This window comes from Petaurus breviceps, unplaced genomic scaffold (assembly GCF_028583685.1).
Source record: "Petaurus breviceps papuanus isolate PSGF00001 unplaced genomic scaffold, PetGlider_PUasm1.0 91067, whole genome shotgun sequence".
In the NCBI taxonomy this organism is placed as follows: domain Eukaryota; kingdom Metazoa; phylum Chordata; class Mammalia; order Diprotodontia; family Petauridae; genus Petaurus; species Petaurus breviceps.
The window spans coordinates 197403-218429 of NW_027187407.1; the positions used below are offsets into that span (position 1 = coordinate 197403).

Genomic DNA, 21027 nt, shown 5'->3' on the forward strand with positions numbered 1-21027 from the left:
CAGCATGGTCGTACGATAAGCTGGGGGGGGGGGGCAGGCTTACATAGCAAGTGTTTATTCCATAAATATTTGCTGATGTCCTCATACACTGTTCTAAGGCCTGAGAGAAGATACAAAGACAGATAGGATCCTATCCTTGACACAAGGAGTTTGTGATAAGAATGGCCTATTATAGCTTAGTAACTGGCATTAGATAAAGAGGCCACCCCAAGTACTGGTGGCATAATGTTTGCTAAATCGCTGAGGAGGCGTGGTGTGGAGTTGGGAGAGGAGTACTGCAGGTATTGTGACTACACTGGAGAAGCTAGCTGGCCAACTCTAAGATGACATTATTTACCCTGAAAGAATAACATCCCAAGTGTCATTGGTCATAAAAGTGCTAAAGGAAGAAGTGTAGGCTTACCCATTCCTCCCCTACCCAATTGCATCCTGGGCTATCTCCAGGCATCCTGATGAGTATCTGGCCCCTGGACCCAGGTGGCTCTGGAGGAGAAAGTGAGGCTGGTGATCTTGCACAGGCCTCCCTCACTCAAATCCAAGTCAACTGCAAGTCATGTCATCATCTCCCTGATGTCATGGTCTTCTTCAAGAGCAAGGGAAAAACACAACAACAACAATAATAACAACCCCCAACCCAATTCACAGAATACAAGACAGAGGCAAAAGTAGTAGGGAATGGAGTAAGATGCCCACTAGAGATCTATCTCAGTGTCTGTGTAAAATTTTGTTGCTGTTGTGTAGTCATTTCAGAATATTTGTAACCCCATTTGGGGCTTTCTTAGTAAAGATACCAGAATGGTTTGCCATTTTCTTCTCAACCTCATTTTACAGATGAGGAAACTGAGGCAAGCTAGGTTAAGTGACTAACCTAGAGTTACACAGCTAGTAAGTGTCTGAGGCCAGATGTGTACTCAGGAAGATGAGCCTTCCTGACTTCAGGCCCAGCATTCTATCCACTATGCCACCTAGCTACCCCTACCTGTAAAACAAGGGAAGCTATCTACTTCACATAATTGTAGTATGGAATACACTTGTAAATATTATTTTTATCAGAAAATTTCATCAGAGGGGGCACAGTGAATAGAGCTCTGGCCCTGGAGTCAGGAGGACCTGAGGTCAAATCCAGCTTCAGCCACAACACAAAAACTAGCCTTGTGACTTTGGCAAGTCACTTAAGCCCAATTACCCTACCTTTCCCCCTCCAAAACTAGGAAAGGAAAGGAAAGGGAAGGGGAAGGGGAAGGGAAGGAAAGGAAAGGGAAGGAAAGGAAATTTCATCAGAAATGCAATGAAAAAAAAAAAGAAATTTTGTGCCTCCTCTCTCCCTTTCCATACCCTACTTCACCTTCAGGGAATGACTAGAGAAGATCTGGAGATACAAAAGAAGGGAAATAAAATACTGAGATTTGAAAAGTTTTCTTCTTTTCCCCTTCCTCCCTCCCTTTCTCCCCCCAGAACATTATTACACAATTTGTTCAGTGGTCTGGAATTGCACAAGTTAGGAACGGGGATGGGGGAAGGATAAAAGAAAAGGGATAATAAATGAAAACAGAGTTCAGTACAGCTGTTTTGTTGTTGTTGATGCTGTTTTATAAGCTGGGACAATTGGGATGAGAGTTTTCTTTTTTTATCTTCAATAACTTTTATTAATATCTTTTGTTTTTACATTGAGGATTTTCTTAATAATAACCTAGAATATCTATCACAGAGGATTGCTATCAGGACCAAATGAAATAATACATGTAAAGCACTTTTCAAACTAAAGTATTTTTAAAATGTCAGCTATTAGCATTATTTATACTTTTGGGAGATTCCATAACTCTCGGTAAAGTACTTCCAACCTCAAGAATGATCTAGTGGGACACTTGGTGAAGTATAATTATCTTTCATCTCTCTTCTCCATGTGAGCTTTATTCTTGTGACTGATGGTTATGATTCCATTGCAGCTAAAGTTTTGCTAGCAGGGAAGCTATCTAGTAGGACAGTTCAATGCATTTGTTTTTGAGCTAACATTTCCCCCAAGTAATCACCCATCTTGCCCACACATTATTTGCTGTTGTCATCAGACCACTCATGGCTTTCTTATAGTTAGTACATACCTCCCTGGAGAATCCACTCCACAGAATTTTCTCCTCATTGATGAAGAGCCGTTCACCCTTCTTGGCATAAACATTGTAATGCCCAACCTCCTTAAAGATGATGGAACCGTCTTCTGGGGAAAGGTGCCAGTTGATGATTGAGTAGTTGCCCACCAGGTCCCCAAACTCATCAAAATCCACCTGCTCGCCCATGTTGTTGGTGAAGTTTAAGTGCCGCAGGTGTTTCAGAACCTAAAGGAGAGCAGAGAAGGACATCTTTGAGTATAAATGCCATTGTCCAGCCATTCCAAAGAGGATTTCTCTTGATAAACCCTTGGGATTTGGAGTTGGGGAGTCACCCTTTCAAGATCAGGAGAGGAAATCTATCTCAGCTCCTGAGAGCCACTAGGCTTGGTGAACCGAAGAAGTCTGCCATCATTGGCCTGATCAAGAAGGGAGTATTGATTTTTCTGCTCCCAGTCCCAACAAGAGATGCATATTGGAGGAGGGGGTCAGAAACTGTGGCTGGTGCCACTGTTGACATCCTTTGGAGAAGATGTGTGGTACAGTGGAAAGATTATTGGATTTGGAGTGAGAAATCTTCAAATCTAATCCTGGTTTTACCATTTACTGCCTGTGTTACCTTGGAAAAATGAACTTTTCCCTTTTATAATATGAAGAGATTGGACTAAATGACCTCTAAGGTCCCTTCCACCTCTGAATCTATGGTCCTATGATCCTCCTTACTTTGCTGTTTCTCTAATACTGAATTGTCATAAAATCACAAACAAGTAGGGTTGGGCAGGAGGCATGGAATGAAAGGGCCAAGGTTGAAATTCATAGACTCATGGCTTGGTGAAATGGAAAGAGTATTCTAAATGGAATCAGAAGATCAGAGTTTGAATCTCACCTAATAATGCCACTTCTTGTTTAACTTTATTAAGTCACTTAATTTCTCTTTTTCTTAGTTTCTTCATCTGCAAAATGGGGAATTGGACATGATGATGATGATGATGATGATGATGATGATGATGATGACCACTTCTATAGTGCTTTAAGGTTTGCATAGTACTTTGCACTTATATCTCATTTGATTCTTAGAACAACCCTGTCTGGTGGGTGCTATTATTATCCCCATTTTAGAGTTGAGGAAACTGAGCAGATGGAGAATAAGACTTGCTCAAGGTCACACAGCTAATAAGTATCTGAAGCAATATTTGAACTCTTGGACTCCAAGTCTAACACTCTATTCACTATGCCACCCAAATGATCTCTAAGATCCCTTCCTAGATCTAAATATATGATCCTATAATCTTTGGTTTCAATAAATTCATAGATTTAGAACTGGGGTGCATCCTAAAGCTCATTTAGTTTAATCCTTTAATTTATATAGGCCCAGAGAGGTTAAGTGAATTGTCTGAAGTCACACAGTTAGTGAATGACAGAGCTGGGATTTGAACTCAAGTCCTCTGATTCCAAATCCAGAACTCTTTCCATTGTCCCAGGCTAAGTGTTGTGTGGATCATCACTGTTATCTTGCCCCTAACTTCCAGTCACTCACCAAGGTGTTGATGGCAGTGATGGCCAATGCCATTCTAAATATTGTGTAGAAAGGACATGGGATTTGGAGTGCAAAGTCTTGGGTTTGAATCCTAGCTCTGTCCCTTACCAGATTATGACTTTTAAGGAAGTCACTTTCTCTTTCTTGGTCTCAGTTTCCCTCTCTAAAATGAGGGTATTGGAAAAAAGTTACAAAACTTTGCATAGACTTTGATCCAACATATAACATGTGTGTGTATGTGTGTGTGTATAACTGCTAGGTTATAAATAGCAATATAACTACTAAGTCTACATACCCAAAGAGATCAAAGAGGAAAAGAACCCATATGTGCAAAAAATATTTCTAAGAGCTCTTTTTGGCATGACAAAGAGCTGAAAACCAAGTGCCTATTCATTGGGGGACGATGGAAGAAAATCTGGTACATGAATGTGATGGAATACTATGGTGCTCTAGGAATAGTTTCAGAAAAACTTGTTATGACCTTTCTTGGAAAGGGAACAATTTATAGAATAACACCAATCTTGCAGTAAGTGAAAAACTTTCAAATACTTCAGAACACTGATCAACAAAATGATCAACCATGATTTCAGAAAGCTATTGATAAAGCATGATACCTACCTCCCAACAGATAGAGGGGGGCCTAAATGTGCAGAATGAGACATGTTTTTCAATGTGACTAGCACAATTTAATTTTAATTTTCTTGGTTATGCATATTTTAATAAAGGTGTTTTCCCCCAGGGGGTAGTAGGGAAGAAGGAAAGAAAATGAATGCTTACTATTGTTTTTTTTTATTATTATAAAATAAATACATAGGACTAGATGGTCTCAGGTCATTTCTAAATCTTATGATCCTCTGGTCAAGGCTGGGCAGTGAACACAATGGTAATTTATCTCACTTCAGTCAATGACCAGCTTATGCTTCTAATGTGGTACTAAGGATTATGGTGATACTTAAGAAAGGGTACAGTGTGGTGCAGAGGAAAAAAACACTGGACTTTGAATGAGAAAATCTGGGTGTGAGAGTCCTGCCTCCATCATGTACACAGTACATGGCAATGGGCAAAAACCACTTAACCTCTCTGAGATACCATTTCAAGCTGACTCCCTTTTGAGGTCTTGTTTCACCGCTGATCTTGGTTTTGCAAGCCCCACTTCTCTTTCCCCATGTGCTTTCTAAACCCTATCCTTCTGCATCCTCCCAGCTCCCCACCCCCAACCAGCTCCTGCTGGAAGATGGGAAAATGAACCGGCAGGAAAAGAGCTCCCTCCACTGGCTTAATGGGGGAAGATGATCCTGGGATTACTAGACTGGTGAGCCAGGGGAATGGGGTTAAGTGACAGTTTGACTAGATTTCAACAAAGCATTGAACAAAATCTCTATTAGAATCCTTGGGTAAGAGGAGAGATATGGGCTAGACTATTATGTGCAGTTAGGTGAGTCTGTAACTGGTTTGATATCAACTTAAAAGGTCTTTAGCAATCAATAAACATTTATTAAGCACCTATCCTGAGTCAAGCACTGTGCTAATTACTGGGGATATAGAAGGAGGCAAAAGAGAGTCCCAGCCCTTGAGCTCATAATGGAGGAAATAATATGCAATAAATATCCACATAAAAGTTATATATACAATAAATAGGAAATAATTCATATAGGGAAGGCATTCGAATCCAGAGGGGTTGGGATAGGCTTCCTGTAAAAGATGTAGTTCAGTGGAGAACCCCAGGAACTTGATCTTACCCTGCCCTGTTTAAAATGTTTATCATTGGGGGTGGCTAGGTCATGAAGTGAATAGAGCACTGGCTCTGGAGTCAGGAGGACCTGAGTTCAAATCCATCCTCAGACACTTAACACAAAAACCTAGCAACCTAACCTTGGGCAAGTCACTTAACCCCAATTGTCCTACTCTCCCCCCTCCAAAAAGCAAAAAAAAAAAAAATTATCAATGATTTAAATGAAGGTATGGATGATGTTTATCACCTTTTCACATGACATAAAACTGGAAGATATAGCCAAAGTATTGGATCCAAAAAGATCATGAGAGGCTAGAGCATTGGGTTAAATCTAATAAAATGAAGTGCATCAGAGCTCAAGTCTTAACCTTAGGTTCAAAAGAACTTCAAGATGGGGGCAGCATAGCTGGATAGTCTGTACAGAAAACAATGAGTGTTTTAGTGCATTGTAAGCCGAGTATGAGTCAACAGTGTGACATGTCAGCCAAAAAAAAAGAGCCAATGTAATCATGGGCTCCATTTGGGAGAGACCTGCTGTGTGGAGGGAGGGAGGTGATATTCTCACTGCTCTCTGCCTTGGTCAGACTATATGAGGAGTAGTATGTGCAGTTCTGGGTAGACACTTGAGGAAGGCTATTCATATTCTGGAGAGCATTAAGTAGAAAGTGACTGGTATGGTCAGTGCTTTGAGATATTCCATCAAATGAGAGGTTGGAGGAATAGGGGATATTTAGCCTTTAGAAAAAGATGATTGTGGAAGAGGAGAAGGGATGGAGATGGTACTTGCACAAAGTAGATTCTTAAGAAATGCTTGTTGATCAAGAACTGTCTCGTGGAAATGGGGTTACATTTCATCCCTGTGGACCTAAAAGGCAGGATCAAAAATAAGAAGTTGCCCAAAAGGCAGATTTTTAGATAGAGATAAGGAAAAAAAAATTCCTAACAGAGATATCTCAAAGTGAAAGGAAGTAGTAGCAGTAGTAGTAATGGTGGTGGTGATAACATTAACAATAACAATAATGATGAAGGGGGTGGCTAGGTGGTGCAGTGAATAGAGCACCGGCCCTGGAGTCAGGAGGATCTGAGTTCAAATCTGGCCTCAGAAATTTAACACAAAAAAACTAGCCGTGTGAGCTTGGGCAAGTCACTTAATCCCAATTGCCCTCCAAAAAGCAAACAAAAGAAAACAACACAATAATGATGATAAAAATACTAAAACAATTGATATTTATATAGTACTTTAAGCTTACAAATTGCTTTACAGACATTATCTCATTTGAACCTCAAAATAGCCTTGTCAGGTACATACTATAGGCTTTATCATAGCCATTTTATAGCTGTACAAACTGAGCTTCAGGAAACTGCTCATAGTTACATAGCTAAGAAGGATTAGGGGTCGGATCTGAACCCATATCTTCCTGCTTTCAAGTCTAGCACTCCATCCACATACATATAGAGTGGATTCTCCTAAGTACAGATCTTTAAGGAAAGGCTGCATGACCATTTGTCAGGGATGGTATAGATGGATCCTTGTATCCATATGCTCCTTAGTACTACAGTAATTACATAACAAGTAATCTAATGAGGACTAATAGCAGGAATGACTTTACATAAAAGTGCCTTGTGATCTGAGGCAGTTAGGTGATGCAGTGTGTAGAATGTTAGACTTGGGAGTCCAGAAGACCTGAGTTCATTCCTGCTTCAGATACTGTGTGTGACCCTGGTCAAGTCACTTGGCTTTTGTCTACCTCAGTTTCCTCAACTTTAAAATGGGAATAAAAATAGGATCTACCTCACCTTGTTGTGACTACCTAGAAGACAGTCAACAAGCATTTATTAAATGTTTACTATTGTTAGGCATTGTGCTAAGCTCTGGGAATACAAGAAGAGGCAAAAGACAATGCCCTGGAGGAACTCACAATCTACCAAGTGAGATAATTACTCAAAAATTAATTTAAAAAAATTTATTAAGTGCCTTCTATGCGCCAGACAACTCTAGGTCTACAAGAGACAAAAGACAGGCCCTGCCCTCAAGGAGCTTACAACCTAACGGGGGGAAACAACATACAAACAAATATATGCAAAGCAAGCTAAATACAGGATAAACAGAAAATAATCAAGGGAAAGAACTAGAATGAAGAGAAGTTGGAGAAAGTTTCCTTTGCAGACCTTAAAATTCAATATAAATGTTAGCTATTTTTATTATTATCTGGAATGCTAAAGTAATAATTTACATTTACAGAACACTTTAAGCTTATCAAAGTGCTTTATCTCATTTGATCCTGAAAACAACCCTGTGAGGTGGATGTTATAAGTATTAATGTACAGATAAGGAAATTGAGGCCCAGGGAAATTAAGTACCTTTTCCAAGGATATATAGGTAATAAGGATCAGAGATGGGATTTGAATCCAGGTCTTCTGACTGCGGGAACTGTGCTTTTTATATTAAACATTTAGGAAGGAGGTCATATAATAAATATAAAATATAATTGTTGGGAGCTCCTTTAAATCTACAAAGGAAACAAATTTAGTTATCAATGCTATGAAATTCAAATGAGAAAACCAAAAATTGATAGATATTTACTGCAGATGTCAATCAGTTGTTTTTTTCAGTCCTTCCTGACATTTGTGATACCATTTGGGGTTTTCTTGGCAGAGATACTGGAATAGCTCATCATTTCCATCTCCAGCTCATCTTACAGATCAAGAAACTGAGGCAAACAGGGTTAAATGACCTACTCAGTGACCTGGTAAGTGTCTAGGGCCAGATTTGAACTCAGGAAGAAGAGTTTTCCTGATTTCAGGCTCTGTGCTCTATCTGCTTTGCCACCTAGCTGCAGATAGTACTTTAAGAACAATGTGAAATCTGGGAGTGGAGAGGTAAGAGCAGAAGAAAATGAGAGGTATGACCTGGTGAGGCCAGGTCAGGTAGCCCTGTTTGCTACAGCATAAGGTGAAAGTCATGAGTTTGATCATTATGTGGACTAGTTCCACACAGGGAACAGGAAATGCACGCAGCTTTCCCATAGCCATAGCTTATACTCTATTGAACTGTGAGTAGTACACCTAATTGTTGGTCCTGACTTTACTACCAACTTGCTGTGTGACCTTGAGCAAGTCTTGTTTCTCTGTACCTCAGCTTCTGAACTATTATCTATAAAATGAAAGAGATGGCTTGAATGATCTCTAAGATCTTTCTCAGCTGAGGGGAGAACGCACAGGATTCAACTCAATTCTAGAAATGTTTATCGAGTATTATGTGCATGGTAGATAAAAAATAAAGAAAAAACCCCTGCCCTCAAGGAGCTTGCAGACATGTATACACTAGCCTTCGAATGTGTGTCACATGCCATGGACATAGATGTAACTAGTATGTACCTTGTAACTAGTTATTATGTCACTAGTATGTGACTAGTAACTAGTAATTTTGTAACTAGTAAACGTACCCTGTGGGGCAGCAGCCTTTGTTACTGCCCTCTTGCCAAAGAGAAACACAGCTGGGGTGGCTAGGTGGCACAGTGAATAGAGCACCGGCCCTGGAGTCAGGAGGACCTGAGTTCAAATGTGGCCTCAGACACTTAACACAAAAACTAGCCGTGTGACCTTGGGCAAGTCACTTAACCCCAATTGCCCCTCCAAAAAAAAGAGAGAGAAACACAGCAGAGGAGGAAGCCTGCAGGTAATGCCTACTTGCGATTAAATTCAAAGTAATTTTAAGCAAAAAATACTAACAAAGTGGGCAGGAAGTGGGTGTGATAAGGAAAGACCTCAGGAAGGAAATGGAACTTGAAGAAAACAAGGCATTCTGAAAGGCAGAAGCCAGCAGAATGTTCTTTCTTTTTTCATTTACAAATAGTTTGCCTTGGCAAATGGCACCAAGTTATTGTAGAGAAAGGTGTTTACAGAGGGTTGTGAACACACTGTTGATTTAAAGAACATTTTAACGATTCAGTGCTTTTCTGTTGTTAAAGGAAATTGTTTATTTTATAGTTCAATTTCCTTTGTGCTAATAAAAAGGTGTTACAGTATGATCACATGCCTCTCTCTCCTCTTTTTTTATACCACCCCTCTCCCCCTACAAAGTCTGTCTCTAATTTATAGGGCTCCTAACAGCTTGAGAACAGTCTTCAAGCTGACATCTCATCACAGAATCCTAGGCATTAGAGAATGTCTAGTGCAGTCTCCTTATTGGACAATCAAGGAAAATGAAATCCACAGAAGGAAGTGGCTTGCCCAAGGTCACTCAGCTAGTAAGCATATAGACAAAACAGGTTTTGAATCTGGGCTCCCCAACTTCAAGTTCAATTCAGGTATTATTTCCAATGCTCTGGTATGGATACTTGGATGGATACTTAGGGGAAGCTATCAGAGCCAGTGGGGAGCATAAGGGAAGAAAAAGAAGGCATCTGGTGACTAAAGAAGAGGTGAAGGAAATGGAGAAGCAGGCCAGTTTTCCAGTCTCTCTTTCTCTATTCTCTCCACCCCTCCATCCTTTTATTATTTTCCCCAACATAAAAATACCTGTCTCCTTCCTCCTCCATACCTATTCAAACTCTCCCCCGTCCCCAGTCCTCCAAGGTTTAGCTCAGGTCTCACACTCTTCTCCATGACTCCTCTCCCTCCTCCAGTGCTTGGCACATAGTACTTGTTTAATAAAGGTTTTTACTTTAATCCATTTGCTCTTTTGTGAACTCTTACTGAATTTATCATTGACATCATACTACTCAGCCCTCAGTTGATTGTTCTCTTATTTACTGTTGTTGTTCACACACGTTCAACTCTTTGTGACCTCACTGGGGTTTTCTTGGCAAAGATACTGGAGTAGTTTGCCATTTCCTTTTCCAGCTCATTTTACAGATGAGAAAACTGAGGCAAACAGGGTTAAGTGACTTGCCCAGGATCTCAAAATTAGTAAATGTCTGAAGCTGGACTTGAACTCAGGAAGATGAGTCTTTCTGACTCCAGACCCAGCGCTCTATCCACTATAGCCATTTAACTGCCCTTTGACTTTGAATGACTTTGAGTCATTAAGTCATTATTAATTAATTAATTATACCCTAACTAATAATTCAACAATAATTAACAAATTAAGTCATTCAAACTCTCAGTGAGGTGTAGTGAAAAGAGTCCTGGATCAGGAGTCGAGGACCAGGGCTGAAATCTGAACTTTGCCATTTTCTATCTGTGTGACTTCAGACAAGTCACTTGAGTTCTTAAGGATTCATTTCCCTCATCTGTAATAAAAGAGCATTGAACTAGATGACCTCTAAATATCAGATCTGAATCTAGCTTTATCTCTCCAACTCAATTATAAGATCCTAAAGAGATCAAAGGAGATATTTGTAAAAAGTGCTTAGTATGGTCCCTGGCACATAGTAGGCACTATATAAAAGCTTATTCCCTTTTCTCACTAAAAGGCAGAGCCATGTCCTCTATTTCTAGGCTCACTCTCCTCACCCCAGTGTCTAATACAGTTAGATTCTCACTAAATATCTAACCATATTCCAGGTAAGAGACTGAATCATAACTAGCAGGCCAGCAGCAAGGAAGGGAGTTTTTAGTACTCAGTGCCTTGGATTCCCCAAGAAGTGCTACAACCAGTTTGAACCAGTTCAAGGGAGCTGATTCTTAAATCTTCCTCTGTGTATTTATTTATAATATGATGCAACAGTGTAATGAGATGGTTGATGATTTCTAGACTTGAGGAAATTATAGAGAAAATATTAATAATACAGGTTAACTTAAAAGTGTGTATTACATACTTTTTTGGAGAGCTGATTGTTAAACATTTACCAGCACACCACTGGTAATAATATCTTTAAGATCATACTGTCTTTGAGTAATTACTAGGCCTGTCCCATAAAACATAATTCACTTAGCTCAGTTTAGATTCACAGTTATTAAGTAACTATTATTTATTAGATTAAGCACTAAGAATACAAAAATGAAAAATGATAGTTACTGGTTTCACAGACTTTACGATTTGATTTCTTTTTAAATTTTTAAAAATTTATTTTATTTTTGATTTATGGAATAAAACAAGCATTTTGATAACAGTATAATAAAAAAGATGATTTGCACATGAAACTGTACATCTATTATGTACAACTCACCATTCCTTTTAAATATATAATTAAGTTATCATTTAACCATTATCATAACACATTTATTAAATGCTAAGTGCTAGCACAGTGGATAGAGAACTGGGCCTAGAGTCAGGAAGACCTGAATGCCAATCCTGCCTCCTACTGTCCAGATTGATTCCCATTCTCGTATTCTTCCCAGTATATTCAGGCTTCCTAGTCATTGCCCAAAATAAAAGAAGGCAACCCAAATATTTTCTAAGTAAAAAGACAAACTCTGGTTTGAGGGGCTTTTTAAAGACACCACAAATATTTTTTATAGGAATGCATTTCTAGTGTAACAGTGAGGGGAAGCAGAGTTCAAAATAGCTCAGGAGAGCTGATTGTTAAATTTGCATAACAAACATTTAGACCTTGGAAATTGGGCAAATGCCATAAATCAGGACTTGATTGATTATTCTGTTGATTGTCTAGACTTAAGAAAGTGATTGACAAAATATTAATAATGAAGATTAAATTTCAAAATATGTGTATATATTACCCCCATCCCAGAGTTGGTTGTTAGACATTTACTAACACACCCCTAGGAAGACAGCATGGTAGAGAGTCAGGATGGGGCCAGCTTTGGCATCAAGAAGACCTGACTTCAAGTCTTCCTGCCTCTCACTTATACCAATTGTGTGGCCATGGGTGAGTCACTTAAACTCTCAGTATCTATCCAAAGCAACTCTCTAAGTTTGTCAGTTACAGATGAGTTGCTGATTCCCATCAGTGGAGGGAATTTATACACTAAACTGTGGAAATCATAATTCTGAACCAAAAAATGTAAAAAAGGGAAAAGGACCTACATGTACAAAATTATTTATAGCAGCTCTTTTCGTGGTGACAAAATATTGGAAATTGAGGGGATGCCCATCAACTGGGGAACAGCTAAACAAGTGATGGTATATGAATGTAATGGAATAATTATTTAATAAGAAATAATGAGTAGGCAGATTTCAGAAAAACCTGGAAAGACATGTATGAACTGATGCAAAGTGAAATGAGTAGAACCATGGAAACATTGTACACAGTAACAGCAACATTGTGTGATAACTATGACTGACTTAGCTCAGCAACACAATGGTCCATGACAATTACAAAGGACTCATGATGGAAAATGTTATCCATATCCAGATAAAGAGCTGATGAACCCTGACTGCAGATTGAATCATACTTTTTCCACTCACTTTATTTTTCTTGTTGTCTTTTTCTTTTGGTCTGTTTCTTCTTTCACAACAGTAACTAATATGGAAATATGTTTTACATGACTGCACATATATAACCTATATCAAATTGTTTACCATTTTAGGAAGAGGGGAGGGGAGGGAAGGAGGGAGATATATTTAGAACTCAAAATCTTGTAAAAAATGAATGCTAAATCTGCCTTTATATATAATTGGCAAAAAAAATAAAATATAATCATTTTAAAAGGAAAAATACATTCCCCCAAAAAAGATTAGAATGATTAAATTGCAAAGCTCACAACATCTCTCTGTCCTTCTAGGTATGATTTCTCAGCCATACAGGTCTGGAACCCCAATGGTCAGTTTATTTAAGGAAATACTGATTCAAATGAAATTTGCTGTTCTCCTAAAAAAGGCAGATGGACTTAGGATACAGATGAAGACATCCCTGTTTGGATGTTGTCTGATGTGGGAATTTATTTTGGTCTACTGTGTCTATTTGTTACAAGCTTTTCCTTCTGGAGGGGGATGATTGAAGGGAAAGGTAAATTTTCATTAACTTAAAAAATTTAATTTAAATTTAAAAATGAAAAGGCTGATCCATGTGCTCAAAGTCACACAAAGCTGGGTATTATCAGAGGGATAATTCATTTACTGCAAATTTAATCACCGAGGGAACCAGAATATTTGTGTCTTTGAGTCTGAGTTAATGCTGTTTAGAGATTATACAGAACCCTAGCTGATCAAAGGGAGACAGATGGTCTGAAGGGACATTCTTATCAAGCTTTCGTCATCTGGTAAGTCACTTGTATCCATTATAGATTTACCTAGGCAAGACAGCTGGGTACTATGCCACACAGCTAGGACAGCCTTTTTTCCGGTCTATGTATGAACTATCTTGTGAATAAGTTTCACTCTGACCCCTTTCTTAAGTATTCAATATTACAATAGCTAAGTGGTATAAATGGTATAAATGGCTGGACTTGGAGGGAGGAAGTCCTGAGTTCAAATCTTGCTTCTAACACTAACTAGCTTGTGAATCTGAGGAAGTCATTTAAACATCTCAGCTCTGGTTTCCTCAGCAAAAAAAATAAAAATAAATGGGGCTACCTACAAGTTTTGTTGTGAGGATCAAATGAGACAATATGTGTGAAAAATTTTGCAAACCTTAAAGTGCTATACAAATGTTGAAGATTATTATTATTCCAAGAAACTTTCTCATTATTTCTGGTTACAGCATCCTTATCTCATCCATATTCCAAAGCCTTGTTTTATAAAAACACACGCACACACATATATATATGTACGCATTTGTATATACACATACATATACATATATGTATGTGTGTGTACATGTATATGTATACCTCATGTGTTATATACAGTATATGTATATGCATGTGTAGTTTATATTATATAGTGTGAATGTGTGTGTGTACATGTGTGTATATAGTAAATATAGTGTGTATGTGTGTATATGAACATATGCACATACAAATACACAACTTTTCTTTAGAAGGCTGCCCTAGTCACTTATGGGAGGACCTGTGGTTCATGCTGAATGTACTGTGAATTTCTGCTCTCATGGATCCAAGAGCCGTCCTTTCTTTCATCCCTGCCTATCTACTTGGCAGGATGCTAATTACCATTGCCCAGGATCATCTGCCAGCTTCCACTTGTTCTTCGTTCCCCATAGTACCTAGTACAATCTTCTGAATGCAGTAGGGACTTGAAAACTGGCTAAATAACCTGCCTACAGATGCTTTAGCAAGAGTTGTCTACCAGTGCAATACTTTCCCAAAGTATAACCTAAACACTTGACAGAAGTCATTACCATTTTCTAATTAAACTAATCTGCTTGACTTACACAGAACTACAGGGAGAGCAATGATTTTTGGTGCCTAGAGGAAGACAAGACACCAAAGTCATTGGCTCCTTTCCCATCCCTTGCCCTAGTTCCCTTGCCAAATTTTAAAGCAAAGATCCACAAACATAGAGTTTGCAAGGGGAAATAGTAAGAAATAAGACTGAAAAAAAAGGTAAATGTACCTTTATGCTAGGAGGATTTTTAAAAATTTTGACAGTGGTATGGAGGATAGATTGGAGAGGGGAGAAATGCATGAGTTGAGAGAGTCCCTATATTGACAAAATCACAGATCTTTGATGTATCGTGAATTGCATCTCTCATATACATTTTTTTCTATCTTTCTTTTATACCACTCATCCCTCATCTTTCTTGTACCTGTGATCACAGGGAACTCATGTATGTAGAACTTTGTACTTTACAAAGTATTTCCCCACTATGTGTGAGGTAGCTAGGACAAAGATTCATGTCCTCCATTTTATAGATGAGGAAACGGATCCTCAGTGAAGTGAAAACACTTTTGTCTAGCCCAAACACACCCAGTAAGTGTCAGAGCTAGGACTTATTTCTACCACGTCATAACACCTCATCTATTGTCCTTCCTGAGTTTACTAGATATCAATTATATCAAATTCCTTTTTGGCTACCCAGTATACCAGTATTTAGGCCTCCAGCTTTAGCAAAGAAGCAGTTTATCTTAAATGTATGCAGATTTGAGCTGAGCTCTTTTGTCCCTTTACATACTTATTTTGAAAAATTGAAACAGCTCTTCCAGGTTTTTAAACCAAAATCTCTCCCTCCATAATATGATCCCAGATGAGGACTGACTGAAGGAACTGGAAATGTTTAGCTTGGAAAAGACTTGGGGGTGGGATGGGACATGTTAGTTATTTTCAAATAATTGAAGGGCTCTCACATGGAAGGCAGATTTGATTTGTTGTAGTTGGCCCTGAACTATAAACAATGGATGGAAGTTACAGAGAAAAATCTAAGGCTGATGCAAGGGAAAACTTTCTCACAGAGCTTTCTGAAAGTGGAATGTACTACTTTAGGAGATAATGGGTTCCCCTTCTTTGGAGGTCTTCAAACAGACTGAATGACCAGTCGTTGGGTATCTTACAGGTGGAATTCTTGTTCAGGTATGGATTTGATGATATGGCTACTATGGACACTTTTCAATGCTGGGATTCTGCAATCCTGTAATTGGTTAAAATTCAGTCAAAGGTACACCAATCCAGGAGGGTTTGTACACAATGATTCTGCTCCTCAAGTCAGGTTTTGTGGCCAAATATCACCAGTGGAAAAAATGAAGGTTTGTCTCAAACCAAACTACACATAATTAATATGCCTTAGTCAATTATCAGACAAAACAAAAGGTAATCAACCACAGGCCTGGGAATTGGGATGGTGGGGGTAGGGGAAGGAATGGGAGAGGCTCCTTTGGGGAGGCAGGGCTGGGCAAAGGTATCTTTTATTTCAAAAACTGAATTCTCAATAGGATAAAATAAATTTATTCAAACAGTTACCTTAACATCATTCATTTAAATCAGTGGTGTCAAACAAATAGAACTGGATCCCTGTGGGATGCAAATTGACTCAGAAAACCACAAATTAACATTATCCATGTTGTATTTTTATTTTGTTAAATACACAATGAACATCCCTTTCTCCTCCTCCATCTCTGCTTCTCAGAATATTAATTTTCCTTCAAGGCTCAGCCCCACTGCCACCTTCTCTTCAAACTTTTCCTGATCCCCTTCCTTTTCCACTAAGTTATTAGTGCTTCCTCTCTTCATCGTGTGTATAGTTTAGTCTGGTTTAACTTAATCTGGTTCAAGATGCACTCAGGAGTTTTGCAGTCTGAAAGTTTGACACCTCTGATTTTTTTTTCTTTTGGGAGGGGCAATTGGGGTTAAGTGACTTGCCCAAGGTCACATGGCTAGTTTTGTGTGTGTGTGTGTGTAAGTGTCTGAGGCCGGATTTGAACTCAGGTCCTCCTGACTCCAGGGCCCATGCTCTATTCACTGCATCACCTAGGCTCCCCAGGACACTTCTGACTCAAGCCTATTTTTTTTTCCAGAATGTATTTTGAACCTCGTTAGCATTTTATGTAGTCCAAGCCCCCTTCAGACATTGATCCCGTGAAAGTTATTTCAGGTTTGACGCAGACTTGGATCAGTTGAAAACCACAGCTCACCCACCCTGTCACTTCTCTTTTGATAGACCATGTAGGCCTTGGGTATTTGTTAGTTCAGAGCCAAAGGCATTTAATTAAACAGCATAGCAAGATAAACAACAAGGAAAATTGCCCATGCCCACAGAGGTACACTGACACAAATTCTCACAACACCAGGGGTGAGGCCTGACACATAGAAAGCCCTTAATAAATACTCGTTGACTCTTTAACTGCCTCCGACACTACCACTTGCTGCATTCTCCCCTTTGCTGCCAGCTCCTGACATCCTCTGTTGGGCCATTTCCTCCTTCAGCTTACTATTTTTTGGTTTCTGGTGCTGGTCCTCCATATGTGGCTCTTGGTTGCCACCTTCTGGTTTTCTGTTGAATTGCAGCAGCTATCTGACCTTTTTCCCTACTGAGGACCATTGCAGCTCCCAGACTTCTTCTCAGCTCTTTTTTTGTGAGCCAAAGGCCCAACCCCCTCCAGTGACCCAGCAAAAGTTTTAGGTTACTCCTGTCCTTCAAATTCCGTTATTTTTGTATCACCTGCCTCTTTCGGAGTGCAGTCTATTATTTGAGTTTGCATAAGTACAATCTACTACTCTTAGGATCAAGTTCTAGAGTCAGAAGGAACTTCAGAGACTTTCTAGTCCAATCTTTTCATATTAAAGATAAGGAAATTGAGGCTCAAAAAGATTAAGTGGCTTATACAAGGTCACAGAAGTGAGCACCAGAAGCAGGATTTGAATCCAAGACCTTGGACTCCAGGTTCAGTGCTCCTTCCCTTGTATCACATTGCCTTGTGCTCTTCTCAAGAGCCTGGGTTGTACATACAGTTCCCCAGAAAAATGCTAGCTGTTCCTGAAATGCAACATTTGATGCCACGCATTCTCTCAAGACTACCCCACAAGCACACAATGAACATCCCTTTCCCATCCCCCATCTCTACTTCTCAGAATATTAATTTTATTTCAAGACTCAGCCCTATTGTCACCTCTTCTTCAAACTTTTCCTGATCCCCTTCCTTTTCCACTAAGTTATTAGTGCTTCCTCTCTTTATAAAATGATCCTGCATTATGTTTATTTGTGTGTGATTGGACAAACCACTCTGGGCCTTGGTTTCCTCATCTGTAAAATGGATGGATCTTAGATGATCTTTAAGGTCCTTTTCAGATCTAAGTCCTTTGATCTCTCTATACGTCATGAATTTCTGCAGCCAAAAAATTCGCTGCCTACTGGCCAAACTTTTGGTAGTGATACTCTCCAAATCTAGCTCAGAAGGGCTCATTGGTGGGTCCTACACAAAGCCTTCCCCTATCTAGAAGGATCTGCCAAAGGCCCTTGAAGAGGAAGTCTTATAAGAAAAAGGAACTACTGTGGGGTGGGAACCTAAGAGACCTTTTTGGTTTTCTGGGGCTAGCCTTGCAACAGTCTGTCTCTGCTCCTACTAGCCCTTCTTTGATGGCATCTGTGCCCTGCTTTTCTAAAACCACTGATATTTAGCATCTTCTATGCCTGGAAACTTCCATGCTGGAAAGTTGCATGATCCTTTCAACCCGGCTAATTGGAGGCACTGGGAGTGCAAAGACAAATGCAAAGTCATCCCTGCTCTCAGGAAGTTTACATTGTACTGGGGGATACTGGGATTACACAGATAGGCACAGCTGGGGTGCATTTGAGGAGGGCCAGAAAGAATGGCAAGGAAAGTTTCATGGAGGAGGTACCAAGTCAATTGAGACTTGAACTTCTAGATCAGGGGCCTCAAGGCCCCATGTGGCCTTCTAGGTCCTTGGGTGCGGCCTTTTGCCTGACTCCAAGTTTTACAGAACAAATCTTTTTATTAAGGGGATTTATTCTGTGAAGTTTGGATTCAGTCATGTGTCCTTGAGGCCGAAGGTTCCCCGTCCCTGGTCTAGATGATTGCTAGACGACTATGTATTGGGAACATAATGAGCTGTGCCTGATCGAGGCCCTGCCCCCTTTATAAAACCTCTGGTCCTCACCCACTTTGCTGAAGTGCCCTGTTGTGTGGGATGGGACTTAGATATCTTTACACTGAAACTGGAGGAGTGATGCCATATCTTGAGATTGCTTTTTTTTTTTTTTTGTAAGACTGATCCCCTTCCTTCTCCTTTCTTTTTCTGATCTTGCCTGAACCCTGACCGTTGACACTTGCCCTTTGCCCTTGCTGGTTTGTAGAATTTTTCTGTTCCATCTGGAGAACTAGTTGTAGCCTTGTCTCTGGCTGCTATGATCTTGATCTATCCTTTGCCATGGACCCCTCTTCATGCCATTGAGCATCTCAAGTTAGATCTTATGTAAATTAAATTGTACTTATAAGAAAGGCCTAATGCTTTTAGCATCACTGGCTTGTCTGCCTCTCCTGTGAAAACCATAGCGAACCAAATCCCACTGTAGCAGATGGGGAGAAATGAAATCTCTGTGGGTAGAAATTCCATGCTCACAGAAGAAAAAGATTAGCAACATGAATGTCTTATTAATCATTTAACAAAGGGTGATGAGACTATAAAATGCTAAATGCAATCGGGAAAGAGGCAAACTTGGATTTAGGTAATAATAATAGGGGACTTTAATTACTGCAAAAATAAATTGGCTGAATGCCACATTGGGAAATGAGGTAGAAATCAGGTTTTAAGATAGGAGAAAGGATTATTTCTTAGAATGATCTAATTTGAGCCAGCAAGCAGTTATTAAGAAGCCAATAATATACTGTTAATGGAGCTGTGAGTTAGTCCAGATGTCCTGGAAAGCAATTTCTATTTATGATGAAGCAAAGTGATTAAAATATCCCAATCTTATGTTACTCCCAAGGGTAAAGACCTAAGGCTAAGAACCTCAAGGAGGTCAAAGACAGGAAAAAAATCTAGACCATCTAGACCAAATATCCACTGCTCCCCTGTGCTATATTGTCTTTCCCTATCAGAATGTAAGCTCCTTAAGGGCAGGGACTGTGTTTGCTTTTCTATTTGTGTCTCTCCCCCTCTTTCCCCTTCATATATTCATTCATTCAGGGTGGTATCTTGGTGGCAATAAAGAATTGCAGACAAAGTAGGTGCCCCTTAATTAGGGACATTGATAAAAAAAATTTTGGTATGTGGGTATAATGAAATCCTACTTCATAGTCAGAAACAAAAAAGGATCGGGAGAAGCATGAGAAGACATATGAACTGATTTAGAGATATCAGGAAAATGATATACACCATTATAACAATGGAAATGGAAATAATAAACAACTGAAATTGTTTGTAACTCTGTAATTCTAATGTCCAAGCTTGACCTGGGAGAAGAGGTGAGAAAATGGCATTCATTCCTTCATTGCAGAGGTGGGAGGCTATGGATCAATCAAATGTGGCCAATGTGTTGGCTACTTTGGCTGAACTTTTCCTTAAAAACAAACAAAACTGTTATAAGCAATGGTGTGCTGGAGGAGAAGGAGATGGGGGGAGGGGGCATATGGGGTGTCCCACAGGTTCTAGCACAGTTTTAAGCTTTAATAAGCTTAAAGAAGGAAGGAAACACGAATTTATTAAGGACCCACTACATGCCAGGAAATGTGCTAAGTACTTTACAAATATTGTCTCATTTAATCCTCACAACAACTCTGTGAGGAAGATATTATTATTATTCCCATTTAACAGATAGGGAAATTGGCTATGAGAGATTAAGTGACTTGCCCAGGGTTACCAATAGTCTATGAGACAGAATTTGAACTCAGGTCTTCCTCACCAAAACCCAGTACTCTATCCACTGTTCCATCTAACTACCTAAATACAAATAAATGAAGTACAAATTAGAATTTGGTGAGTGGTGCAGGAACCTATGGACAAGGAGAAAAGTATTGGTTTAGGTACTAACTTGAGAATGTGACTATGGGTAAACTACCCAGCATAGCCCTTGGCTCAAACGGCGAGTTGTATAGGATTCTCTCCTCATTGATGGATATTGACTATTCAATATCCCAAACCAGCACTGAGAAGTGGGTGGAGTTGACTAGAGCAGTAGAGAAGAGAGATTCTGGACTCTTCTGGCCTCTAGCTTCAAGAGGGAAGCTGGCCATTCCAGCTTCTATTCAAGTTACTGAAGAAAGAAAAAATAAAAAGAGCTGTGAAGAAGCTGACATGTAGAGATGTAGACAATCTATCATGTCCCTACCTCTCCCTTGCTATATTGGAGACTTCATGGAATTTCCCCTTGGAAGATCTGAGATTCATTCATTCATTCATTCATTCATTCTTCTTCTTCTTCTTCTTCTTCTTCTTCTTCTTCTTCTTCTTCTTCTTCTTC

General features: G+C 39.5%; 1 protein-coding gene across 1 annotated transcript in view; it reads right to left on the reverse strand.

Moving 5' to 3' along the window:
* Positions 1-21027, reverse strand: part of CASR (calcium sensing receptor) — a 95805-nt gene that overhangs the window by 37964 nt on the left and 36814 nt on the right. The window contains exon 4 of the mRNA XM_069079625.1: positions 2100-2330. Coding sequence (XP_068935726.1) covers positions 2100-2330 — 231 coding nt within the window. The remainder of the gene's footprint in view (positions 1-2099; positions 2331-21027) is intronic.